The sequence below is a fragment of the Zootoca vivipara genome, chromosome 17 (assembly GCF_963506605.1).
Source record: "Zootoca vivipara chromosome 17, rZooViv1.1, whole genome shotgun sequence".
Lineage (NCBI taxonomy): Eukaryota > Metazoa > Chordata > Lepidosauria > Squamata > Lacertidae > Zootoca > Zootoca vivipara.
The window spans coordinates 40,316,594-40,343,131 of record NC_083292.1 but is presented as its reverse complement, the minus strand read 5'-3'; the positions used below and the strand labels follow the sequence as shown (position 1 = coordinate 40,343,131).

The following is a 26,538-nucleotide window of genomic DNA, read 5'->3' as shown; positions in this document are numbered from 1 at the left end:
GGAAGGCAAGCAAGCCGTCCGTTCACTGCCACTGATGTGTGCCTGGCTCCTCGGAGCGTGAAAGTCAAATGAGTTTCTCCCACATCCCTGTCATCTTCAGAAAGGCCACTTGGTGGCCGAACAGTACTTCTTCCCAGTGCTTGCGATCTTGACGTTTTTGGGAAGCTTTTTTGAGGCCACCAGGTTTGTGGTGTTACGGGCCAGGCTGGGCTGGGAGCCTTTAGTCAAAGAGACCCTGGAGCCCTTTGCCAGGGACGGCCGCGAGCCCTTGACCAAGCTTGGCTGAGAGCCTCTCGCCAGGTTGGGCCGCGAAGCCCTCTTCAGGAAGTATCGCGAGGCCCTCAGTGCGCTGAACCGTGGGACTTTAGTCACAACGAGACGAGGCCCTTTGGTAGCGCGTGGAAGAGTGCCCTTTGCCGGGTGCGACTGAGTGCCCTTTGTCACATTTGCTTGTGAGGCATTGCCCAGGCCTGGTTGTGGGTCTTCGGTTGCATAGAATACAGGGCCTTTTGTCATCCGTGGTAGCGGTCCCTTCGCCACGCGTGATGGTGGGTCATGAATATGTGGCAATAGGTCCTTGCTTGAGTACAGCACGGGGCCTTTGGTCATACGGGGTAGAGGGGCCTTGTTTAAGCACGGTTGAGAGACGTTGGTGGGATACATTACCGGACCTTTGGTCACACGGGGTAGAGGAGCACCAGTGACACATGGTAGCGAGCCCTTGTTAATGGCGCCATGTCGGCCTTTGGTCATGCCACTATATGGACATTGGGTCGGCAAAGGTTTCTGATAGATAGCTGCGTGTGGCAAGGGCGGGTTCTTGTTTAGCTTGGAGTACCTGGCTGTGTGTGGGTCTGGGTAGACCGCCGCACCTCGCAGTTGATAACCGGTCACACCAGGCGGGGAGTAGAGCTGAGCACAAGGAGTTTTCCCACGCGGTGGAAGGGTTTTGTATGCAGGATATCTTGACCCATAGAACGGGTAGTATTGTGAGCCAGACTTGGGCAGCCTTTTCGAGACAAAGGGTGGCAATGGACGACCAGACATGTATCCATAATACGGCACCTTCTGGCTGGTCCGGCGATACCTGCAAGAAGGAATTGAGAAGGTCATCTCCTCTACGGACATCAGAAGAGTCCTGGAGCTGAATCAGGACAAAGGCCCACCTAGATCAACATTCTATCTTAACAGTGATCAACCAGATGCCCCAATGGGAAACCCACCAGAAGAGAGTGCAACAGCAAGTCTCCTCCACTTGTGATTCCCTACCACTGGTACCACTCTAGTAGCAGAGGTAAAACATGCAAATGAATGGCTGTTCTTTCATCATTCTTGATTGTTATTTTCCCAGCAACTCAGGATCGTTTTTTGCAACAAAACATCTCCATCATTTCTCAGTTGTGCTCCCCGCCAACTGCAATTCGGAGGCATACTGGCTCTGATGGAGAAGGAAGGAGATGATTTGTCTAATCCTCTTTTAAAGCCATTCAAGTTGCCATCTGTCCCCATCATTTATTGGTTTCGATCATCACTGCCCCGCAATGAAGTGTTACATGTAGAGATGGGTGTATCAGTGCCAATCAGTGTCACATTTGCTCATGTTCACCCATAAGTCGGCACTGTCCTGTTTACTCAACCACCTGCAAATCACGTTGATGGACTCTGCCCAAATGGCAAAACTAACTGGGAAGCTCAGGAACCAAGAAGACAATAAATGTTTATAATGTATATACAAAATTATTGTAAACAGGTCAAAACATTAGCAGGATTTGAAACAGACTTGTAATGTAAGGGAAATGAAAAATTTCATCTAGGAAGATGAAAAATTGGAGAAGTATTGATATGTAGTTGAAAATAGAATCAACAGGACCCATGGAAGGGATGGGGGGAAGTCAGGAGATTCAAAGTAATCTTGATAATTAGATTCGGAATTGGTTTTGTTGTTTATGTTTTGGGAAATCAAATAAAAATTCATTTTTTATATAAAAAATAGCTCAATTGCATCCCGCCTTTTTTTTCTTAAGTTGAGGGAAAGGATTTTCTCTCCTGAATTCCGAGTGAAATGTTAGATACTGTTTGTGGTGTTAAAAATTAAAATCATCACTAATCCTGAAGGGCAGAAAAGAAAAGAAAGACAGAAAGCTGAGCAGGATTTGGAGAGCTTGGCTTCCCCTCGAGCTCATCCATTTGTCTCCCAAAGCCACACCTGCTTACCGATGAGAGAAGTTCAGTGGAAGACCTGGAGCGGCATCCTCCATGTGCACCAAATCAGGAGCAGAGACAAAGTCACTGGGAGTTACTGGGAAGAAGTTATGTAGTAACCTGAAATTATAAAGGGGTGAGTGGGTAGCAGAATTTCATAACTTCACATCGGTTTTCAGTGCTATCCAAGTTCCTCTCTCCCCCCCCCCTTTCATTACTAAATGTCACATTTATTGATTGCTTTATTTATTTATTAGAGTATACCTATCTACACACATATCACCATTATGTCAGGAGTCCAGTCTCCGGCTTGATAACACAGTGAGCGTAGTTAACTAAAAAGGATGATTTATTGTCAAAACAAACAGATAACTCCGGGCGGCTTTAGCACAGCCTCCGCCATCATCAATCAAGATGACCTTTCTGAAGTTTGCTTCTGGCGAGACCAGAAGCAACTGAACTTTCGCTTCATACATCTTTTGTTCTGCTTCCCATTTTGCAGCCCTCCCATTTGTCAAGAACTTGGACTGAGTGGGTCAGCTCCCTCCTCTTCCCCATTCTCTGAGAGGCTGTCTCTTAACTCGTTCCCACCTATTTGTGTTTCCGCGAGCTTTGACTGCATTCTAGCTTGCTCTCTGCCATACTCTTGTCAGCTGGCATTTCAAGGGGCAGGAGAGTTGGCACTAGCCAATCCTCACCCTGCATGGCAGTTAACCCCCTCTGTTCCTGACTGCTTTCTTCAGTTGGCAGCAACCCTTCCCTGGGAGCTGGCTCATTCATGACTTCTTCTTCTTCTTCTTCTTCTTCTTCTTCTTCTTCTTCTTCTTCTTCTTCTTCTTCTTCTTCTTCTTCTTCTTCTTCTTCTTACTACTACAGTATTTGAATTTTTATACCACCAAACAGGTGGCGCTGTGGTCTAAACCACTGAGCCTAGGGCTTGCCGATCAGAAGGTCAGTGGTTTGAATCCCCGCAATGGAGTGAGCTCCTGTTGCTCGGTCCCAGCTCCTGCCAACCTATCAGTTCGTAAGCATGCCAGTGCAAGTAGATAAATAGGTACCGCTCCGGCGGGAAGGTAGGTCAAATAGCCTCCCCCCCCAAAAAAAACCCCCACATTTTAAAAGCGCATAGGATGTAAATTGGTTCAACCAAAGGCCTGGTTAAAAAGGGATGTTTTGCGTAGCGCCTAAAGGTGTATAATGAAGGTGCCAGGCGAAATATATTGTTATTTCATTTTTAAAAAAATGTTATGGAAATGTGCAATAAAGTCATTAACACATAAAATGATAATATCCTAAAATGCAGAATTAATCAAATTAGTTCTTTAAAAATGCTTGGTGAAAGAGAAATCAAACCAAAAAGTGAAAATGTTTCAGGAGGCTTGCAAGCGCCATGTTCGTAGTCAAAATAACTCCGGGACTAATTGCTGGTTTCTGCAAAAATGATCTCACATATGTTTCTTCACTTGTTTTGATCTATGCTAATCAGTTTACTTCGATGCTCTGTTTCCCTGTGGGCTTGGAACAGGAGAGGCTTCTTACACCGACTGCTTGTTAGCTCCTCCCTTATGTTATCCCTTATCTTAGATATGGATGAGAATTGGGAAGGGGGCCTCTAAGCCAGCGATGAGTTAGTGGGGCTACGGATGCCAGCTTCCGTAGCTTCCGTTGTGTATAAGTATTGCTTAACACATTGGTACCTTGCGGAAGCACTGCTTCGGTGTCCAACCCAAGTCTATAACAGCAGTGGGGCTTTCAGGCTGTGATGCAAATTTTTCTTTTCTTTTACTAAAGCACTTGACTTTTCTGATTCTGATAGGAACTGTGTTCCAAATTATCTTTATTTGTTTGTTCACAAGCTATAAAAAAGGGGGGAAGTATCAGGGCATGATACAGATAAATGTTTAAATTACCCAAAAAGGCACATTGCAACAACAATACAATAATAAAAAGATGAAATAATAATAATAATAATAATAATAATAATACCAAACAATAAAAATCAAGAGGAATAAAACCATCCCACCAGCTAATAATAGTCTGTCCTCTATCCTCTGGGTTAGGTTACGGCAACGTGTTATACATTGGGGCTGACTCTGAAGATGTTTCAGAAACTTCAGCTGGTGCAGAATTCAATGACCATGACTAAGTAAATTGATTTCAGTAGGTCTACCCTGAGTAGGACTCAGTTGGATACAATCCAATGACTACCCCTCTGTCCCTCCCCCACATACTAGAAAATGAGGTCAGAGAAGTGTATTTGAGACCCATCCTTGAAGGTTTACACCAGAGACGGTGAACAAAATCCTTGAAAAAAGCATCATTACTACCGGGAGTCTCATCAAATCTCTTTTAGGCTTCTTAGAAATCCCTCAGATGTTTTCTTCCACGGAAGGATGTTGAATAGTATTTTGGATGTCACCTTAGGCGCAGCTGACAAACAACATAAAATTGTGCAAGAGACATGCACACACCCTTGTGAGACTTTGAGAGGCTTGTACTAAGAATTTGGGCTTCAGACCTTCTGCCTCGCTGATATATTGCCTAAGAGACATACAAAACTGCTTCCGATTTCATTCTCTGCATCCTCTGCTGGGAAAAAAGCAGGCAAAGACCCTCTTTTGTATTCCACCTTTAAAAACTCTGTTTTTAAGTTTCCGCAATGCACACACAACCTCACAAGCTTCTTTAGAATTGTTCTTCCAGAGCCAAGGATACAATCAAATTCACAACATGTGGCATTTCACAAATAGCAAAATTCCATCAAACGCTCCAGTTTGGACAAATTTATCAAGATGAGTCTCACGATGATGCAGATTATTAGACCTTCAGGCATCCTGGTCCCATTTAGAGTTTGTCTCGAAGCAATATCCAGAAATTTAGTAGCCGAGAGTGCACAGAGAGGGGGAAAACAGTTCCTAACTTACCTGACTTCCAGACGCAAGCAAGTCTGGACAGAAGTGTCAGCAAAGGCTTGGGATGAGGAGAGCTTTTTATGTGGTTTTAAAAATCCCCCCGAGGGACGTGAGGCATTTCTGCTGGGGCGACGTCACTGGCAACCTGCAAATCGTGATCCAGGGTAATATGCTAAGCTTCCAAATGATGGCTGTTTTCTTCTTCCTCCTAAAACATTAAATTAAATTGCAAAGACGTCCATTGGAAGTCCTGCAGCTTACGAGCAGGGCTGTGCCTCATGCAAAATACATGCCACCGATCAGCAACAGCTACTTGTACTTGCTGATCTGAATTCATGGGATTATTGAGCTGGAAGGTACTTCAGATGTCATCTAGTCAGCCCTACAAACATTGGAGGGGCTATGCAATGTTTCAGGGAGGGAGATCTCACCAGACTGAGCCAGTCTTTTCCACCATCTGGAAGCTCTTATTAGAGATGTTTCAATTTCCCTCCCTTTCTTCTTCTCCAGTTAAGATATCCAAATTTTCACAAGAGTTTTTGCTTTTTTAAGATCTTGTGGAAATTCACCAGCATCTCAGTGCAAAATTCTCCCAATGCAGGTGTCCCAAGACCATGGACAACCGGTGCTCTACGAGCTTCATTCAGGGGGTCAGCAGCATCTATGTAAAAATACATTGGTATCTTGGTTGTCGAACTTAATCCGTTCCAGGAATCTGTTCGACTCCCGGAACCGTTCAAAAACCAAGGCGCGGCTTCTGACTGGCTACAGGAGCTTCCTGCATTTCGGAAATTCGGCTTCCGAAAAATGTTAGCAAACTGGAACACGTACTTCCAGTTTTGCGGCATCCGGGAGCCGATTTGTTCAGGAGCCAAGCCATTCGAGAACCAAGGTACCACTGTACAGGTAAAAATCATACAGCACTGAGCACTGCACATTACTGTTGCTGCAATGGGGAGAACGGTAATTAAGTGTTCCACCAAGACCCTCAGCAATTTTCAAGAGGAATGGGGTGGGGGGAATGGTTTGGAAACACTGTCCTGATATGTTGTTGTTGTTGTTTAGTCGTTTAGTCGTGTCCGACTCTTCGTGACCCCATGGACCAAAGCACGCCAGGCACTCCTGTCTTCCACTGCCTCCCGCAGTTTGGTCAGACTCATGTTGGTGGCTTCGAGAACACTGTCCAACCATCTCATCCTCTGTCGTCCCTTTCTCCTTGTGCCCTCAATCTTTCCCAACATCAGGGTCTTTTCCAGAGAGTCTTCTCTTCTCATCAGGTGGCCAAAGTATTGGAGCCTCAGCTTCAGGATCTGTCCTTCCAGTGAGCACTCCATAAGAATGGAGAGGTATGATCTTCTTGCAGTCCATGGGACTCTCAAGAGTCTCCTCCAGCACCAGAATTCAAAAGCATCAATTCTTCAGCGATCAGCCTTCTTTATGGTCCAGCTCTCACTTCCATACATCACTACTGGGAAAACCATAGCTTTAACTATACGGACCTTTGTCGGCAAGGTGATGTCTCTGCTTTTTAAGATGCTGTCTAGGTTTGTCATTGCTTTTCTCCCAAGAAGCAGGCGTCTTTTAATTTCGTGACTGCTGTCACCATCTGCAGTGATCAAGGAGCCCAAGAAAGTAAAATCTCTCACTGCCTCCATTTCTTCCCCTTCTATTTTCCAGGAGGTGATATACCCATTCTTAAAATGATATCCCCAATCTTAAAATGCAATCTTGAGTAATATATGCACCTTTGCGATGCAATTTCCGCAAATACAACCCAAATTTCCTTATGCCATTTTCACGAATATACACATTTTTGTGCACATTTCACCCTAACAGACATGTTTTTGTACACGTCACTTGGCTGGAGAGCAGCTGTGCAAAATTCAGAGATATGTGAATTTTTAAAGGATGCCTGTCTTTCAGTTTGCAGGTTGTTTCGAAAAGTCCAAATTAGGTAGTTCACATTTAAAGGCTAATTGAATTGGATTTCTCACTTGGTCTTATCGCTTGGAAGGTTATCCTAATGTTTGCATCATAATCTGCTTCGCTACAGTTTCCTGCCCTCTGGCACAAAGAGAATAAGTCTGCTCTGCCTTCTCCACTTCAAATACTCCAATACATCATTAGTGTGGGAATTCTTTTTCCCAATAGCTGTGGCAATAGCCCCTGGCTAAAATGGATTTAGGTTATGGCTGTACATAAACCCCTTGGTCTGATTTGTGGCTCAAATTTGTAACTCTGGATTAGGACCAATCTGGTCAAGAATGATCCAGACCCTGTCTGACCTGATCTAGATCTGAATCAGGATCTTACAAATCTCTAGAAATCCTATTGGTCTGCATTGTGAAATGAAAATATGTTGGAGGGTTTTTTGGGGGGAGGGTTACAGAGGGACATGAAATTTGGGGACACTATAGCCCCTCAAGAGGAGATTCACCTTGCCAAATTTCAGAAGGGTAGTTCCTTGGCTTTTCATACTAGGCACATCTGAAGTATACAGTGTTTTAAAATTAAGATGGACATAAAGTTTTTAGTTTTGCACATAGGGACATGAAGTTGGCAGACTTGGTGGCCCCTACAGAGGGGATTGACTCTGTACAGATGAGTTACTTCAGGGGCTTTCATTCTATCTAATCAAGTGCTTCTTATGGTTGATGTTTTGTGATTAGCAATTGGTAATAATAAACAAACAAACAAACAAACAGACAGACAGACAGCCACCTATCTATTTGTTTATTTAAAAAATAAGGTTGGTGCTGGGGTTGATTGAGAAAGGGCAGAAAACAAGCACAAGTTCCCAAAATATAGGCACACTTTTACCCTCGTAAGATTGAATGTATTGCCCTCAGCTCTACTCAAGGGACGATTCCTACAGATTCCACATGAAAAACGCTTATGTCCCTGTGGAGATGGCAGTACTAAATTGGTGGCGCATGTCCCTTCTGGCTTGCACTCTTGATAAAGACTTGAGGAGTGAGGTGATCACCCCTCTTTTATTGTCCATTCCGGGTCGCCCAACCACTGCCCCAGATCACTGCCCCTGATCCTGGCAGATCAGGAGGAGCAGATGACAGCAAAGGTTGCAAGGTTTTTAGCTGGGGCAATCAGAATAAGGTCCACTATTTGACTGCTGATTCAGGACCCTAAAGTATGGTTTATATAATCGACTTTTTATTTCTGTTCTTTGTATATTGCATTACTGTTTTGTTGCTGTGGCCGATGGCTGATGCAAATAAAGATTCATTCATTCAAGCACAAGCTGAACAAATGACTCCCAACAGTTTAGCAATTTTTTTAAGAATCAGAATTTATAAAGGGTGCTGCTGAGGGTAGAATTTAGTGATGGTAGGAGCTGTTTGACAGAGGAACGGACTACCTCTGAAAATGGTAGACTCTCCTGCAATGGAGGTTTTAAACATGGGTTGGATCTGTCAGTGATTCTTCATCTGTGGTTCATGCATTGGACTAAATTACCCTTGAGTCCCCTTCCAACTCTTCAATTCTATGACGCTATGAAATATTTGCATCACTTCCCACACATCTTGATTGGATTTGCAGAAGTTTGAAGCTCAAAGGACAGCTGTGATTCAGTTCATGTATTCTTTCACCAAATACAAATTAGACAGATTGTGTATTATATGGGCAGAATTTTGGAAACATAATTCATGGGAGAATCGAGAGAGGTTTCTCCCCCTGGGGTCCAGAAAGCATCTTTCCTCATCACCTCTTGGTAGGGTTGCCAGGTCAGAAGCACACCAGACCCTGCAATTTCTGGGCCCACAAATGAGACCTAAGGAATGTCATGTGGGTGGCCCACCTTGACGTCAGATTAATTGGGAGAGTGGAAGAGGGCAGATTCCTCAGACAATTAGTGCAATAATATCCAGCTGGCTTCTGCTGGGCTGAAGCTTGCAAGCTGCATGCATAGTCTTCTTAAAACATCTTTTTAAAGGTGCTCTCAGCTACTGAAGATTCAAGCCCTACACCAGGCATCCCCAAACTGCGGCCCTCCAGATGTTTTGGACTACAATTCCCATCTTCCCCAACCACTGGTCCTGTTAGCTAGGGATCATGGGACTTGTAGGCCAAAACATCTGGAGGGCCACAGTTTGGGGATGCCTGCCCTACACTGACCACTTGAAGGCTGCAGGTCAGTCCTGGAGGTCTGGCACCCCAACTCCTTGAAGACAGGCCTGGAGAGAAGGGACAGAGCCAGTATCCAGAGTTACTTGGGACCAACCAGGAACAGGAGATACAGCAAGAGGGAAAACTTTTTGTTTTTGTTCTGCTTTTCAAAAACAGCTGTGGGGAAAATATCTTACTAATAGTGGCACGGATCTTGCCCCAGCTAATTCCAGAGCAAGGCTGAGATGAATGTTTGCCTGCCCACACCTCCCTAAGTAATGTTCTTACTTGGTGCGTGGGTCCGACCGAGGATGCAGAGATATTAACGTCCATGATAATATCGTGCTTTGTATTTAAGTGGTTTTAATTAACATTTAGAAAGCCTCAGGAGTTCCTTTCATCCCAGAGAACCTCGCCTAGGCTCCATGGGGTAACCAGGACATGTTATTAAGTGTGATGACTAACCCCCTCTCACTCATTAGTATAAACATGGGAACAATAAGAACCAGTGAATCTGAACATTTTTACTCGAGAACAAAGGCAGAAATTGTATCCAGGTCTTCATCCTTGGGATGCATATTCATGTCAATCCAGGATGCACCTTGACGTTAATTCAGGATGTGATTTAGGACCCTGTTCAAATAGACTCACTAATCAGAAAGGCAGGGTATGAATGAAATGGAACAAAGATATGAAACAAAAAGCAGCATGGTCAAAGACCACCCCCCAACCTTTTCTAAGACAGTTTACACATAATCCAAGGCAACTCATTGACAATGTCCAGCCACAATTCCTCTTGAACAAGCTCCAGAGGAGGGCAATGAAGACAGTGAGTGAGGGAACATAGAGGGCAGCTCCTGTAAGGAAAGTTTTCTGCATGTAAAACAAGATGCTCTACCTTTGAACTGTGCCTCTTCCCTTAAGACACAGAGACGTGGGAAGCTGCCTTACACCAAATCAGATCATTGGTTCATCTAGGTCAGTTGTGCTGACACTGACTGGCAGCAGCTCTCCAGCTTTGTGGGCAGGAGTTTTCCTCAGCCCTATCTGGAAGATGCTGGAGATTGAATATGGGAGCTTCTGCATGCAAGGTGAACGTTGGATGTTGAACAACATTGGATTTGATGGCTTTCAAAGTCCCCTCAAACTCTAGGATTCCATGATACTATTTATACCCTGTGCAGCTGAGAGTAGCAGGGTGTCTGCCACTAATCTGTATTTTATTTTTTTCCAACAGTGGAGTCATGACACTTCCATTGTTCAAGGAACAGTGGTTCCCCGTAGCCACTCTCCAATAGAGCTAATTTAATTTCAAGCCTCACAACTACCAAATTACACCTGCGTACCTGCCAGCCCCGGGAGGCAATGGGAGGGTGGTTGATGCCTCCTCCTCCCCCTCCTCCCTTTTTAATGAAAAAGAAGAACAAAACAAGCACTATTGATTTTCCCTTGATTAAAATCTAGCCCCAAATGGAAGGCCAAGCCCTTTCGTTTGAGGAGGTAGAGGAGGATTGAAAATAGTCCTTTGCTGCGTTCAGGAAGAAAGTAAACACAAGGGCGTACTTGGGCTTTCGTTAAGGCCAGCGTCACCAACCTGTTTGCCCTAGATCCACTCTCCCTGCCTCTCCCACCCATTCTGCTAAGCCTTACATGTCACTGCTGCCTTTGTAGGAGGTCATGGTAGCTGACAATGTCAGGCACTGGGAGAAGCGTCCCAAAGATGTGACAAATAGGGAACTACTTGTATGGGAACTGTTGCTCTCATACATAGTGGTGGCTGGTGCCCATTCAGATTGACAGGGTGAAAGGCAGGGAGGTGGAGCCAGAGCCAACAACAGGCAGAGTCAGCTAATTCTAGCCTTGTCCCCATCCTCTTCCTCGCAGCTGAGTTCTACATCGGTAGCACTGAAGCCAATGGTGGCTGGTGCTCATTGGGGATGGTGGGCTGGAAGGCCCAGATCCCCACAGCAGGTGTTGCCAGAGAGCTAATGGGAGAAAGAGGCAATGTCAGGGACCGTGCTGCGGAGGGCTGCACTGAAAAGGAATGAGGGGAGCCTCCCCCTCCCCCCCTCCCCCTGCTCCAGATCCAGATACTGAATTTTCTCACGAGCAGGAGGAAAGTATAGATTTGGAATAGTGGTTTGCAGAGGGGCATACTTCAGAAGGCAGAAGCTGGGAAAGCGTGGATGAGGAACAGCTAAGAGAAGAAACACTGGGAGGGAGAAGGTTAACAGATTCATAGTCTCTAGACAGCATTCCTCCTTCGCCCTCCCCAAAGTTGAGAAGGGCTCAGAAAGTGGCAGAAAAGAAAGCACAGTGGGGACAAGCTCAGATAATGAGACATAGAAGTGACATAGGTTCATAGGGAATGAAGGGGGTGAGCTTCTTAATTGGGAGCAACGCCATTACTAGGAGATGTGTTCTTTGTTCTCTTGCTGTGATTATTAAAGTTTCTAACTGGTAAGAAGACTCCTTTTCCTTTGTTCGGCTTATCTATGCCCATGGGAGAAGAAGCCGATTCTCCGAAGCCTGACAGGCTACGAATTCTAGTTTTTCCCTCCTCCTCCCCCCACCCAAGTTCTACAAGGGGCAACACTCAGACTAAGGAGGAAGAGGCTAAACGGGGGGGGGGGGGAGAGGCGGTCAAAACTGGTCTTGATGTGAAGAAGGAGGTAGTTTGGTTGGGGTGTCTGAAGGAAGATGAGCAGTGCCCCACTTGTCATAATGGACCAGGTGTCTCATCCCCACAGGGAGAAAAGGCCACCACAAAACCCAAACTCCCTCATGGTCTGATCAGGACAACAGGGAAAGTCCAGTCCCCTATCACTGCATCACCCATTGTGCCATAGGAGCAAAGACTAGACTGAGTGTATACGACTGACTACTTGCTATAGCAGCTGTGCTTTGGCTCCAGGGAGGCAGGAATGCTCCTGAATAGCAGTTTCTGGAACCTACAGGAGTGGAGATTGCCCTTGTGCTCAGGCTGCATCTAGAGAGCTCATGTGAGAACAGGATGCTGCATTAGACAGGCCATGGTCCTGATCCAGCAGGTTCTTCTTATCAGAGGTGGTGGTAATAATAATAATAATAATAATAATAATAATAATAATAATAATAATAATAATATATTTATACCCCGCCCATCTGGCCAGGTTCCCCCAGCCACTCTGGGCAGCTTTCAGCAAAATATTAAAATACAGTAATCCATCAAACATTAAAAGCTTCCCTAAACAGGGCTGCCTTCAGATGTCTTCTAAAAGTCTGGTAGTTGTTGTTCTCTTTGACATCTGGTGGGAGGGCGTTCCACAGAGCAAGCGCCACTACCGAGAAGGCCCTCTGCCTGGTTCCTGGTAACTTGGCTTCTCACAGGGAGGGAACCACCAGAAGGCCCTCGGCGCTGGAGCTCAGTGTCTGGGCAGAACTATGGGGGTGGAGACGCTCCTTCAGGTATACTGAAGCACCAACACTTTGAATTGTGCTCGGAAACATCCTGGGAGCCAATGTAGGTCTTTCAAGACCGGTGTTATGTGGTCTCGGTGGCCACTCCCAGTCCTTTAAATAAAATGAGACATTCTACTCATGTAAAAAAACACTGATTCCCAGACCGTCCACAGGCGATTGGGCCGGATCCGACCCATGGGCCTTAGTTTGCCTACCCCTGGTTTATGCCATATCATTTCCTTCATCCATGATTGTGAGCACCTACCTTATTTCCAGCCCCTGCTCCATGCTCTGGTTCATTGGATTCCTGCTCCTGGCGTTGCCATAACAGCTTCCTGTTATCCCCAACAAAAGATCATATTCATCTCATCCTGACCTACCCAACCCCTCCTGTAAAACCTCCTGTTTGGGAGAGATATTCCCCCATGGCTGTTTCCCATTAGAAAATAATGTGGGCCAGGTAAGCCAACATCTTAAGCCAGGGCATTCCAGTAAAGAGCAATTTTGCCAAAATTATCAACCTTTGCCTTCCGGCTAATTTTCTTTCTCATAGACCTGAGGAGCCTAAGCAACAAAGCAAGGCATTTATGTATTTTGTCCTCCTTTCAGATGGGAGTTTGCTGTAAATAAAGATTGAATAGGTAACACGAAGTGCCAGAAGGGAAGTTATGTGATATTGTGATGTTCCAGAAAAATCCGTCCAGGTATTATTATATAAAATAATATCTAGCAAAATATCTCCTGTGTGACATTTAAAAGCAGATATACAGCCCTCTTTCTATTTAAGTACGTTACCGATGTAAAAAAAAGTGGATCAGATGAAAATATAAAAGAGTGTTTCCTGCCACAATAAAGCAGCAATGATAACCATCATTTAAGAGCCATCATTTAAGAAAGACAGCAATGAACGTCTGATTCATCTCTTAGCAAACAGAAGACTCGAATCACAACTACAAATGCTCTTACACACAGATAAGTGGGAAGAGATGCAATTAACTTAATAACATAACAAAAAAATGGGTGTGATCCAGTGGATTTTATAAGAATATAATATAATATCCACACTTATCTTCTATCGCATACTTTCTAGGCACAGGATCACACTTTCCGAGTCAGTGCCTGCGTCTTGTTTGTTTGTTTGCCCCGCTATTTTCCCCAGGAAAACTCACTATTTAACACTGAATCAGAATGGCAATTCAGGTTTTCTGCAGGTGGCTGTTTGCTCCAATTCAGCGTGGAAAACAATGGAGTGTAAAAACAAAACAAAACAAAACAGAAACATTCAGACACAGACCTGGAAAGCCTGAGCCTGTGTCTAGAAATGCAGATGTTGAGAGTGGTGTAGTAATGGGGGGCGGGGGGCGTGCTGGGCGGGGGGCAGCAGATTGGATGGGGCTGACTACCTCTGACGGCCACCGCTGCGGCCATTGAGGAGAAGCCCCGATGCAGGCGAGACTGCCTCACTCCGCGGCTTGCTTGCGGGGTTTGTTGCGGTGCCGCGTCATATGCCTCCTGTGCGTGCATGCATCGTGCGTTGTGACACGTGCGTCGTGCGTCATGATGTATACATCGTGACATGTGCATCATCTGTCATGACACATGCGTTGTGACGCATGACGCATGTGCGCGATGGACACCATGTCCCCCGGCAGGGTGCCTTCGGGTTTGCCGCCCTGGGCAGCCAGAAGTACTACACTGCTGTACGTTGGTAAATGTGGATGAAGAGAGAGAGAGAGAGTTTTGTGTATCTGACTTACCTCCCACAAATGTATCTTGCTTGCAATTACCTTAAGCCTGTTCTCTGAGGGAGCTGATTTTTCCGCTCAAAGTATGCTCCAGACTTCAGCCAACCTCAGAGTCCTTGAAAGGATACCATGGGCTTGACATTGACTGGTCACAACGCCTTTGCTTATAACTGACAAACAAATAACATTGATCTGCACATATGTAAATAAATGAGTAGGGGAAGCAGAGCAGTGAACTCTTGTGACCAACTAACCAAATGCAAACAGAAAATAGTAATAGTAATAGTAATAATAATAACAACAACAACAACAATAGCCAAGATGTTCTACTTTTTCTTTTTTCAGATTTCTTTTTATTGAATTTTAATAATAATAAAACATACCAATAGGAAAAATATGTGTGGTCTATAATTGGAAAGGGTCCCGTAGCCTGAATTAAAACAAATCAGATTTTTTTTACTTTTAGCTGTTCTTGTTTTTTATCAGTAATCTGTAACAACAGCAGTTTTTTAAAAAAAAAAAACCCACCTTGGACTAGGCTAAATACAGGCATACACTCCTTACAATACACACACACACACACACACACACACACACACACACACATTACATTAAATGGCACTTTGATTCCTGGTCCCCTTTAGCTTAGGGTGAGGGGTCTTCAAGAAGATTTGCCAAATGTTATGTTTTCTCTGGCGTGCTATGGTCCATGGGGTCACGAAGAGTCGGACACAACTAAACGACTAAACAACAACAACAACAACAACAACATGCTTTCTCATTGCTGCAGAGAGTTTGTGCAGCCTGTTTAACTGAGTAACTGAGTTCATTACCGTGAAGTGATGGTAATGATATGTTTGGGAAGAAAACAATAAGTTCAATGGCAAAAATAAGATCCTATGGAACCAGCCTGGAACCATCTGTGTGTAAGGAATGTGTTTTGCAACCCAAGTTCTTGCCCACACGAATATGGAATGATGGGATACATCATAGTGATGACGGGGGTAACAACAAGAGCCCTAATAATAACCCAGTAATAATCCAAATGGGGCCCCAAAATTGGTGCCAAGACTCTTTGCCAACATTATATTCTGAAGGGACATAAAAACAACAACAGTGGGCTTTGAATAAAAAATTAAATTTAACACAGGTTTGGACATTGTTAGTGCACAAAGTAATACAGAAAAGTGAGACACAAAGAGAAAAAGTCAAAACAGGAATGCAGACACAAATACATGTACTTTTCCTTTAGACAAATGTTATCAGAATGAGCCCTTGGTGTGCCTCTTGACAGAATAAAATATAGTGTTGTATCAGTTTCCTGTTTTATCAGTTATTTATCATCTAGTTGGCTGCCTTCGACCTTCCATCCCAGCCCAACCCAATGGCATTTACATGAAAACATTCTGCATTTTGATGGGCAGCTGTTTACCACCCAGTTATCATAGCCAATGTAAACCCATTTATGTAGCAGCACGTTACAGCAAAGGGAGATCCTCTCTCCTTCCCCCACCCAAGAATATGTGTCCATATGCTGATGTCCTGCTCTCTTTACTTTGGTTGACTTCAAGAGCTTGAAGAGAGGAACCCAAGCTGTGCCGCTCATCTCATTCTTATGGTTTCCCCAAAGCAACTGCTTGACCACAGGATGAGAGGGCAGACACAGAGACAAGGACAATAGAGACTTTAAAAAAGACTGGGAACCATTTATGTTGTATTTACAAAAACACTGTAAAGAAGTGGACTCACTAGCAGGGTTTGAGTAAACACTTACAATTAGCAAAAAAAAAATAAATAAAATCCTTCCAGTAGCACCTTAGAGACCAACTAAGTTTGTTCTTGGTATGAGCTTTCTTGTGCATGCACACTTCTTCAGATACACTGAAACAGAAGTCACCAGACCCTTATATATATTGTGAGGGTGGGGAGGGGTATTACTCAGAAGGGGGTGGGAATGGGTGATTGGCTGATACATAGCTGCCAAGTTATCCCTTTTTTAAGGGATTTTCCCTTATGCTGAATAGGCTTCCTCGCGAGAAAAGGGAAAACTTGGCAGCTATGGGCTGATAGGGGTGGTAAACCTGTTGACAACTGTTAACAACTGCAATTGGTCTTACAGGAAAAGGCAAGGGGTGAGATGTCTAAAAATAGCTTTATCATGTATAATGAGGTAAGAATTCAATGTCTGTCTTCAGACCAGGTCCAGTTTATTTATGAAATTCTTTTGTAATAAGACAGCTACTTTGAGATCTTGTATAGAATTAACAAAGTAAACTAAGAAGCTAAGATGTAAGATCTGGAAAATAACAAAGTGTAAGATGTAATTGGGAGGGGAGGTACAAAAATGATAAGAAAGAGAGAGTGTAGACAGGCCTTTGGCCTTTCGATGCAGCAGAGTCTCGCTGCGTCCTTGTGGTGCTCAGAGAGCTTTAAAAGACAAATAGGTAAACTCATGGAGGAGAGACTTCTGGCGCAGTAGCTGTCTAGAACCTCCATCTCAGTCCCAGTTGCTGGGAATCACAAGTGAGAAGAGTGCTCTTGCGCTCAGGTGCTTCCCAGTATGGGCATCTACTTTGCCAGCATGGAGAGAGGATGCTGGACTAAATGGGCATTTGTTCTCATACAAGAGGGATGTCTTTGCACTCTTATATTTTCCAGAACAGAAAAGTCAAAAAAGGAGATGAGAATTCTTCTTTAAGCTCTGAATTTGTGCCTTGTCTCATCATATAAAACGTCTAGCCTGCAACCAGCCTGCTTTACCCCCATAACCCATTTCTTTCTGTCTGTACCCCACTTTTAACCACTCCTGAAGCCTACAATAGCCTTCCATCTTCTAACCTCCTTTCAGAAAGCTGTGTTATATCAAGTCAGATTATTGGCCCATATTATGGACCAGTATTGCTTACACTGGCTGGCATCAGCTCTCCAGGGTGTCAGATAGGTGGGGCATAAATGAATAGATTATGATTGTGGTGGAATCCACATTCCCAATGGTGAAACATCCATTGGAAGGAGAAACTGTCCATCTGTTCCCTACATGAAAATTGCAGTTCAACAATATCTGGAGGACCACAAACCCATTAATAGTTTAGATGATGAGCTAACCTGTCATAGCCCGATGGAATAATTCATATTTCCCCTCCTAACACAGGTCCACTTGCCACAGGATGTATAAGAGGAGAGAGGTTCCACTGGGAACATCACAAGCCAGTTGTGAAAGCAGCAAGTCACCCCTCTGTTATCTCCTGCACATGATAATGAAAGGTAACATGCCTTTTAACATAGCTCAGTTTGCCTACTGCTGCTAACAGAGATGAAGCTGTGCCCATTAATCCGCTTAATCCCCTTTTAAAGCTATCTAAGACTTTGTCAAATCCCTTCTCAAAACCACCAAAGCCAGTCAGAAGCAGTGCTTAATCTGCTGCTAAGATTAAGATAGCAAAAACTGGGGGAGCCTATATCTCCTGCTGTATAGTAACTATGATTAAACTAACTTGTTAGAAAACAATATATATAAAAAAGCCTTCAGGCTTATGCGAAAATTGGTATCTTTTGTAAAGTATTGGAATGATACATTTAATGATGATAAACTTTATGCTGCTTTCAGCCTATTGTAATACCACGAGTATTTATTAAAATACTCATTTATTTTAAAAAAGAAAACAATCCCGAAGCCAGTGACTGCTGCCACATCCTGTGGTGTTGAGTTCCACAAGAGAATGATGTGTCATGCGAATAAGCCCTTATCCATGTGCATAGTAACGTGTTCCTCCTTTGGCTGCAAAAGTTCCCAGCTTGCCTTTGCTTAAAAGGGCCACTTGCCAGCGGAACAATATTTCTGACCCTTGCTTGATATTTTCACCTGGGTTTTGCATTGCTGTGGCCCAAAGGACTGGCCTCCCTTTCTCGAATACCGCTGGCCAGTCTTTGTGGAGTAGACCGGCCCTCCCTTCGCCACACACTGCTGACTTGACCACTGTTGCTGGCCCTTGCATGCATAGCCAGAGCTTCCCTTTGCAAAAGAAGACTGACTTGAATATTGTTGGCTACTTGGGCCTCCCTTGGGGGTGCACTGTTGACCTGCGTACTGTTGGCCTCCTTTGGTCGCGCACAGCCAGTCTCCTTTCGTTGCGCATGCCGGTGAACACTGGATCGTGCTCTGCTGGGAAACCCACTGCCCACTGCCTTTCGGGGTGCAGCACTGTGTGGTTTGGGCGGCGCATGACTGCTGGCAGCGAAAAGTGGCCGATTTGCACGGGGGGCAGCAGGTCTGCTGGATGCACTGTGAACAGCTGAGCGATTTCTGTTGTGGTGGACGGCACGACTGGATGCACTGAGGTGGCGCACCCTTCTGGCCCTGTGGGCAGCAGACTGGGATGCATGGTGCGCCATAGGTCTGTGGAGAGCAGGACTGTGCGCTTTGAGGTGCATAGCATGACTGGGACTGGGGAGAGCATGGCTGTATGTATTCTGGTGCATAGCTCTGTGAAGCATAAGGGGACTGGAGGTACCCTGGTGTGCACGGTGGTATGTATGGCTGCTGGCTCTGAGATCTGTACCCTTTCGTGCCTTTGATACCAGTATTCTGTTGGCAAATGGGGGGCGGTAGGCATGGCTGCTTACATTGCTGCTCGTAGCAATACATCTTAGGGGGCTGGCGGTTCAACGGCAGGCAACCTGGGAGAGAGAGAAAAGGAGACAGTCAGAACATACGGTTGCAATCGAAATGATTCAAAGCCCATTGCAAATCAGGCTTATTGTGAAAACTGCCGGACTTCTAGCTATTTGCAATGAGCAAATCAAACAAAAGCCATTGAAATAGCTCAACGCAATGGATGCTTCAAGTGGTTCCCTGGAAGTGAGCTACATGCAGTAGCTCACTTCATCATTATTGGAGGCAGTAATGATTCTGACTACCAGTTGCTGGAAACCACAGGAGGGGAGAGGGCTCTTGTGCTCAGGTCCTGCTGGGAGGTTTCCCACTGAGGAATCTGGCTGGCCACTCTGAGAACTGGTTGCTGGCCTAGATGGGCCATTGGCCTGATCCAGCAGCTCTCTTCCTAAGTTCTTATGAAGATTTCAACTCAGTCCTCCTCTCAGCTTTGGGCAATGCTCCAACCATTGCAGAACACTTCTTCCTTTCTTCCTGTGTGGATTTCTACTTTTCCCCCTCCCCGGCACCAACAGATCTCATCTTTGAAGTGTCTGAATAGGTGGCGCTGTGGTGTAAACCACTGAGCCTTGGGCTTGCTGGTTAGAAGGTTGGTGGTTCAAACCCCCGCAATGGGTTGAGCTCCCATTGTTCGGTCCCAGCTCCTGCCCACCTAGCAATTCTAAAGCACATCAAAGTGCAATTAGATATATAGGTACCACTCCAGCGGGAAGGTAAACAGTGTTTCCGTGCACTGCTCTGGTTTTGCCAGAAGCGGCTTAGTCATGCTGGCCACATGACCCAGAAAAAACTGTCTGCAGACAGACATCAGCTCCCTCGGCCAGTAAAGTGAGATGAGCACCACAACCCCAAAGTCGTTTGCAACTGGACTTAACAGTCAGGGGTCCTTTACCTTTACCTTTAGGGTTCATGGGTACACCCCCTCCCTTTGCGGAGTGGAAGCAGTTGAACAAACCCATGTGCATCACCGGCAGGACAGCTGAAATGCTGTAACCCATTCTTCTAGTGTTCTGTGAATGGGTGTCAAACCCTGTGCAGGAATGCAAAAGGCCCACTCATCCTATATCCTGTTTTGATGACCCAGGCAAGCACTGAAGCCAGGGGTTTGTGGAACTCTGGGTGAGCCACCTTACATGGCTGCTTTCCATTGAAGAAATGGTGCATTTTCGAGTACCTTATCTCTATAATGTGCCGAGTGCACTGATGTCATTTTATGCAGAGAACTATTGCAAGGATTAGACAGTGGTATCTTGGTTCTCAAACACTTTGGTACTCAAACAACTAGGAACCCAAACACTGCAAACCTGGAGGTAAGTGTTCTGGTTTGTGAACTTTTTTCGGAAGTCGAACGTGCTCCGTTTTGAGTGTTACGCTTCCGATTTGAGCGCCGCACTTCCGTTTTGAGTGTTACGCTGAGGTCTGTCTGTTTTTGCTATTCATTTTGCCTTGTTGTGGCTCTCTCTTTTTTTGTGACTGTGTGGAACCCAGTTCCGCTACTGATTGATTGATTGATTGTGTGACTGCAGTACATTGTTTATTGCTTTGATCTTATGGATCAATGGTTTTGTTATATAGTAAAATTCATGTTAAATTGCTGTTTTGGGGGTTGTTTTTAAATGTCTGGAATGGATTAATCCATTTTGCATTACTTTCTATGGGAAAGTGTGCCTTGGTTTTGGAACGCTTTTGTTTTGGAACGGACTTCTGGAATGGATTAAGTTTGAGAACCAATGTGCCACTGTAGAATAATTAAAGACCTTCTAAGCTAGGAGCTATCCACCACATGGTGGCAAATTCCTATATTCTTTTAATTTAAAGTTCTCTCTCTGCACCTTAATGGGGTTCCCCACTAATAAAAACTCTTTCCCAACCCACAAAACCCATCTGCCCTTGAGTGGGGAAGGGCCACAGCTTGGTGGTAGAGGATCTGCCTTGCATGCAGGAGGTCCAAGGGTCAATTCCTCTCATGTCCAGACAATGCAGAGGGTGATGATATAATAGCACAATGCAAAGTCTCAAGAAAATATATCACCAAGGACCACAATAAGCAGTAGAGACAAGCAGACAAATATAGACATAGTCTATATCAACTCGTAAGTCAAGACCCAGACGCTGTCCTGGTAAACTCAGCGTTTCTTCCCACAAAGGGGCTTAAAAATCAAGCTGTGCAATGAAGTCTAAGCAGTAAACAAGCAATAGCTTAGAAACGTGGACAGATCTGTCCCTATATTCATATTTCCCAAGGGAAGAACAGAAAGAGGCTCTTCAGCCTTCCTAACAAGTAGAGAGAGCTGCCTCTTTCTGTTCTTCCCTTGGGAAGTATTAATATTAATACGTCTATATTTGTCTGCTTGTCTATACTTCTTAATGTGGAGCACTTGTCCTTGGTGATTGATATATATATATATATTGTGACTTTGCATTGAAACCCTGAAGAGCTACTGCCAGTCAGTGCAGACAATACTGAGCTTGCTGGGCCAACACTCTGGCTCAGTATAAGGCAGACACTTACTTTCCTACCTTTCTCTCCCCCCCCCCCTTCCACCAACCATCACCACCTCTTCTGGTCTGCTGCTCAAGTGAGAAGTGAGCCCAAGTTTCTGGGGGAAGAATTTGTCTGAGATATTGCCTCCAGATTTTCCTTTGAGATGCTTCCCCCAGATTTGCTGGAGAATCCCCTCCCTGTAGAATAGCTCCCGATGAAGGCTGAGTATGTCCATAGAATCATAGGAATGTATAGTTGAGACTGAGTCTCTAATGTTGTACCAACTGAGCTATCCTGCCAGTCAGTCAGTGGTGACAGAATACCGATTTGACTGTTGACTGCAGGGTTCCCCCACCCCGCTTGACAAGGAATGGAAAACTGGATGGGAGGGGGAATGGAATATCCTGGACTAGGGCTCTGAGCAGGAACACTCCTCAGTGCAATCAGGAATCCAGAAAGTTTAGATTTACATCAAAACCAAAATGAATTTCTACCCCATTCCTCCCACTGAATGGTTAATTAGAGGGCTGAAGGCACCAAACCACACAATTCTTCATAACGTAAGTTGTGATAGTTGGTTTTACTGTTTTATTTTTAGATTGTAACCCTCCCTGGGACCTTCTGGTGCAGGGCAAGTAAGAAATCATCATCATCATCAATGAATAGCAATAGCATCCTGATCACAGTAATAATCAGTGCTATTTTTTCTAGAAAAGGGGGAAAGGGGGGGGAAAGGGACTAGAACTCCCCCTTGTTCTCTTATAATGGCAACTGCGCCCACCTGAGAGATGCTGGAACGGAGTTCTAGTGAATTCTAACTAAAAAAACAACAACAGCCCTGGTAAGAAGGATACTTTAATGTGCATTAACAATTTGTTAAATGAACAATTCATGTTATTTAAGAAACAAGTTCATTTACAGTGGTACCATGGAAGCCGAACGCCTTGGCCCCCAAACAAATAGGCTCCTGAACAATCGAAACCCAGAAGTGAGTGTTCCAGTTTTTGAATGATTTTCAGAAGCTGAACGTCCAGCACAGCTTCCGTGGCTTCCAATTGGCTGCAGGACACTCCTGCAGCCAATCGGAAGTCGCGCTTTGGTTCTGTTCAAGAAACAAGGTACAGCCGTATCTCAAATCTACCCTAAGAATTACTTGAGTGGATAACACCCTAAATAATTAAGAATGATATTAATATAATTCCAGTGGTTGCGTTAAATATATTATATGATGGAGGGCAAGCGATAACAAGTGTGTGTGTGTGTGTGTGAGAGAGAGAGAGAGAGAGGGGAGAGAGAGGTTGGAAGGAAGGAAGGAAGGAAATGAATTATCAACATTCTGTCACACACCTATGTCACACACCTATGTGACCAAGAAGCAAAACTCAGGCTATGTAGATGAGAGAAGAGATGCAATTATTAATGCCTGAAGACACCAAGGTCAGAGAGAAAACTTACCGTATTTTTCTGTCTATAAGATGCCTGCATGTATAAGACACCCCCCCCCTTATTTTAAGAAAATGTGGGGAGATGGCCCAAAGTTGTTGAGCTTCTCCCCCCACGCAGTTGCAGGCAGGAAACACTCCCTAGATCATTTCCTGCTTGCTGTGACATCGGGGGAAGTTGTGCTCCCGCCAACTGGTGGGCAGGCGTGAGGCCCCCCCCCATGCCACTATCCATGTATTGGACAACCCCAGTTTTTTGACATGATTTTTAGTCAAAAAATCTCATCTAACACATGGAAAAATATGGTATTCCCGCAGCACCCACCCCCAAGATAACTTTGCAGCATCAAATCCTTACACCAAACTCACCCTATTGACATTTATCTTATATATTTTCCAGGGTTTATATACCAATCCATTGTCATAAAAACTCGATTCAGTTTACAAAAACTCATCCTGGTGACAGAACTTTTTGCCACTACCAATACATAATCTGTTGGACAAGCTCATTTGCCTGAAGCTCAGGGCTGATCCCAGAGGAAGGAACCTCCGTCTAAGGCATGTGTGCGTAAGGAAGCAGACCCATTTGATCATCACTCTCATTGCAACTCCAGACAGACATTATAAAGTCAAATGAAGCAGAAAAATATCATTTGGACGGCTCCACACTGACATCCGACAAGTCTGCCTGGCGCAGACGAGCAATTAAGAGTAGAGGAAAGATCACACTTACCCTGCTCAGTGGAGAGGAGAGGAGGAGAGGAGAGCAGGACACACAGACCAGAACACAGGAGCAAGGTGAAGGGGCAGAGAATTTATGCAGCTTCCTGCAACGGTCTTGTGGCCACGAGGCAGAGATGACTGTGTGTGTGTGTGTGTGTGCATGGGATTCCTCTCAGCCTTACACAGACATTTTTACCTGCTGCTGTAGACCCAGTGACTCGCCAAGAGAGAACGTGGAGCCCAACTTCTGTTATCGTTAATTATCATGTTACGGCTAATTGGCAGGTGCTCGGGAGGTCACACCCTGCATGCAGCTGTTTAGCAGGAGGAAGAGGCAGGAGATCAAAGGGTTCCAGGCAATGGGACTCCATAAACAGCCCAGACAAACATTGGCGGTTAATTGACTTATTTATCTATCTATCAGAATTGATTGCTTTCCGTAAGTCCTACTCACAACAGACCCCTTGACACCGACGGCCTTAAATTAGGGATGCCCATTGGTTTGAGTGGGCTCGAGCCTGAGTAGGACTTAACTGGAGACAACCCTACAGGTATTCACCAACTTGGATGGCTTTAAAAAGAGGAGAAGATAAATGCATGAAGGATGGGGCGATCCATGGCTACTAATCCTGATGGCTAAGTTTTACCTCCGCTGTTGGAGGCAGTAAACCTCTGAATGCCCATTGCTGGGAAACACAGATGGGGAAAGCTTCTGTTGCACCCAAGCCCATTCTTGTGCGCTTCCCATCTGCACCTTGTTGGCCACTATGAAAACAGGATGCTGGACTATGGGCCACTGGCCTGATCCAGCAGGACTGTTGTTATTGTAGACCTATTGAAATCAATGGAACGGTGGGTGAGTGGCAGAAGAAGATCATAGAATATGTGGAACTGGCCGAGTTAACCAGGAGACTCTGAGATCAGAGGGAAGAAGCAGTGGAAGAAGATTGGAAGAAATTCAAAGTTTATTTAAAGAATAAATGTATTGTTATGTAGTTAATATCGAGGTGAAGAAGGTATAGAGAGGTTGTAGATCAGGCATCCCCAAACTGCGGCCCTCCAGATGTTTTGGCCTACAACTCCCATGATCCCTAGCTAACAGGACCAGTGGTCGGGGAAGATGGGAGTTATAGTCCAAAACATCTGGAGGGCCGAAGTTTGGGGATGCCTGTTGTAGATTGTTAAATGTTGAGATTTAGAGGTGGTGCTGTGGGCTAAACCACTGAGCCTAGGGCTTGCTGATCAGAAGGTTGGCGGTTCGAATCCCTGTGACCATAGCTGCCAAGTTTTCTCTTTTCTCGCGAGGAAACCTATTCAGCATAAGGGAAAATCCCTTTAAAAAAGGGATAACTTGGCAGCTATGCCCGTGACGGGGTGAGCTCCCGTTGCTTGGTCCCAGCTCCTGCCAATCTAGCAGTTCGAAAGCACGTCAAAGTGCAAGTAGATAAATAGGAACCGCTACAGCGGGAAGGTAAACGGCGTTTCCATGTGCTGCTCTGGTTTGCCAGAAGCGGCTTTGTCATGCTGGCCACATGACCTGGAAGCTATACACCGGTTCCCTCGGCCAATAATGCAAGATGAGCACGCAACCCCAGAGTCGGTCACGACTGGACCTAATGGTCAGGGGTCCCTTTACCTTTACCTTTATAAGTGTGTAATAAGCATAGCTGCCAAGTTATCCCTTTTTTAAAGGGATTTTCCCTTATGCTGAATAGGCTTCCTCGCGAGAAAAGGGAAAACTTGGCAGCTATGGTAATAAGTTGTGGAATATGTGATAAGTCATAATACAAGGTTATATAGGGTATAGATTTAAGTTAGTTATAATGGAAAAGAAGTTAAGAGATAAGAAGTCGAAATTACTAAAGAAGATATACAGTGTAACGCAGAGGGAGGAGGAACGAGGAAGTCAATAGTATCAGATTTGGAATAAGATTTAAATAGTCCGAATTTTTTGTATTTTTGTAGTGTAGCATTTTTATTTTGTATTTTGCATTTGTGTGTGTGTTTGTTTTGTGTTTTTTTCTTGTTGTTTGTTATAAAATTCAATAAATATATTTGAAAAAAAAGAAATCAATGGAGCTTTGTTTACCATGTTGATTAATTCCAGTGTGTCTACTTTGAGTAGATACTACCACTATGATTTGGGGTGGGTGGGCATATTTTGAATATTGAGAAACTGCCATGACCATCAGTGACAAAAAACTCCCATGGGAGTGTAGTTGCCCGAGAGACTGCCTCATCCGTTATACACCCAGTAGATCACCGCTGTCTGCAGGAGAGTCTCTCCTGCAGTTTCCAAAGATTTCAGAAGCCCACTATGCAACAACTCATGACAGGGCTTTTAGTGTGGCTGCCCCTGTTCCATGGAACAGAGTTCCTGTCAAGGGATGGCAGGCACTGACTATCTGTGTTTTCCAGAAATGATTAAAGACATTTTCTGTTCCGACAAGCTTTCCCAGATGGGCGTGACCTTTCACAGGACATTCTAGTGGGCACCTTGACTCCCATAGCTGACACATTGTCAACCCCTGGTTTATTGTGTTGCTTTAAAAAAAATGTAGTTTAATTTGATAGATACCTTTGAATGGTTTGTATCCTGAAAGGCAGGATATTTGGTATTCTCACAACAGGGTAAATTTACAAGAAACACATGCAAGCAAAGAGAGGGCAATCTTCTTCTTCTTCTTCTTCTTCTTCTTCTTCTTCTTCTTCTTCTTCTTCTTCTTCTTCTTCTTCTTCTTCTTCTTCTTCTTCTTTGAATTTATATACCACCCTATACCCAGAAGTCTCA

General features: G+C 44.7%; 1 protein-coding gene across 1 annotated transcript; it reads right to left on the bottom strand.

Moving 5' to 3' along the window:
- Positions 1-96: 96 nt before the first annotated feature.
- LOC118075588 (uncharacterized) lies at positions 97-13,039 on the bottom strand. Its single transcript, XM_060269992.1, has 3 exons — positions 12,946-13,039; positions 2,215-2,322; positions 97-1,087 (listed from the first exon to the last, which is right to left on the bottom strand). Exons 1-3 carry the CDS (start codon positions 12,978-12,980, stop codon positions 97-99), a joined length of 1,134 nt encoding a protein of 377 aa, XP_060125975.1. The 5' UTR covers positions 12,981-13,039.
- Positions 13,040-26,538: the final 13,499 nt, after the last annotated feature.

Coding starts and splice junctions, on each gene's coding strand:
- LOC118075588 (XM_060269992.1), bottom strand. CDS start 12,980: ATGAACCAGAGCATGGAGCAGGGGCTGGAAATAAG. Junction 2,323..12,945: donor GAGCAGGGGCTGGAAATAAG/GTAGGTGCTCAC, acceptor TTATAATTTCAG/GTTACTACATAACTTCTTCC. Junction 1,088..2,214: donor CCACTGAACTTCTCTCATCG/GTAAGCAGGTGT, acceptor TCCTTCTTGCAG/GTATCGCCGGACCAGCCAGA.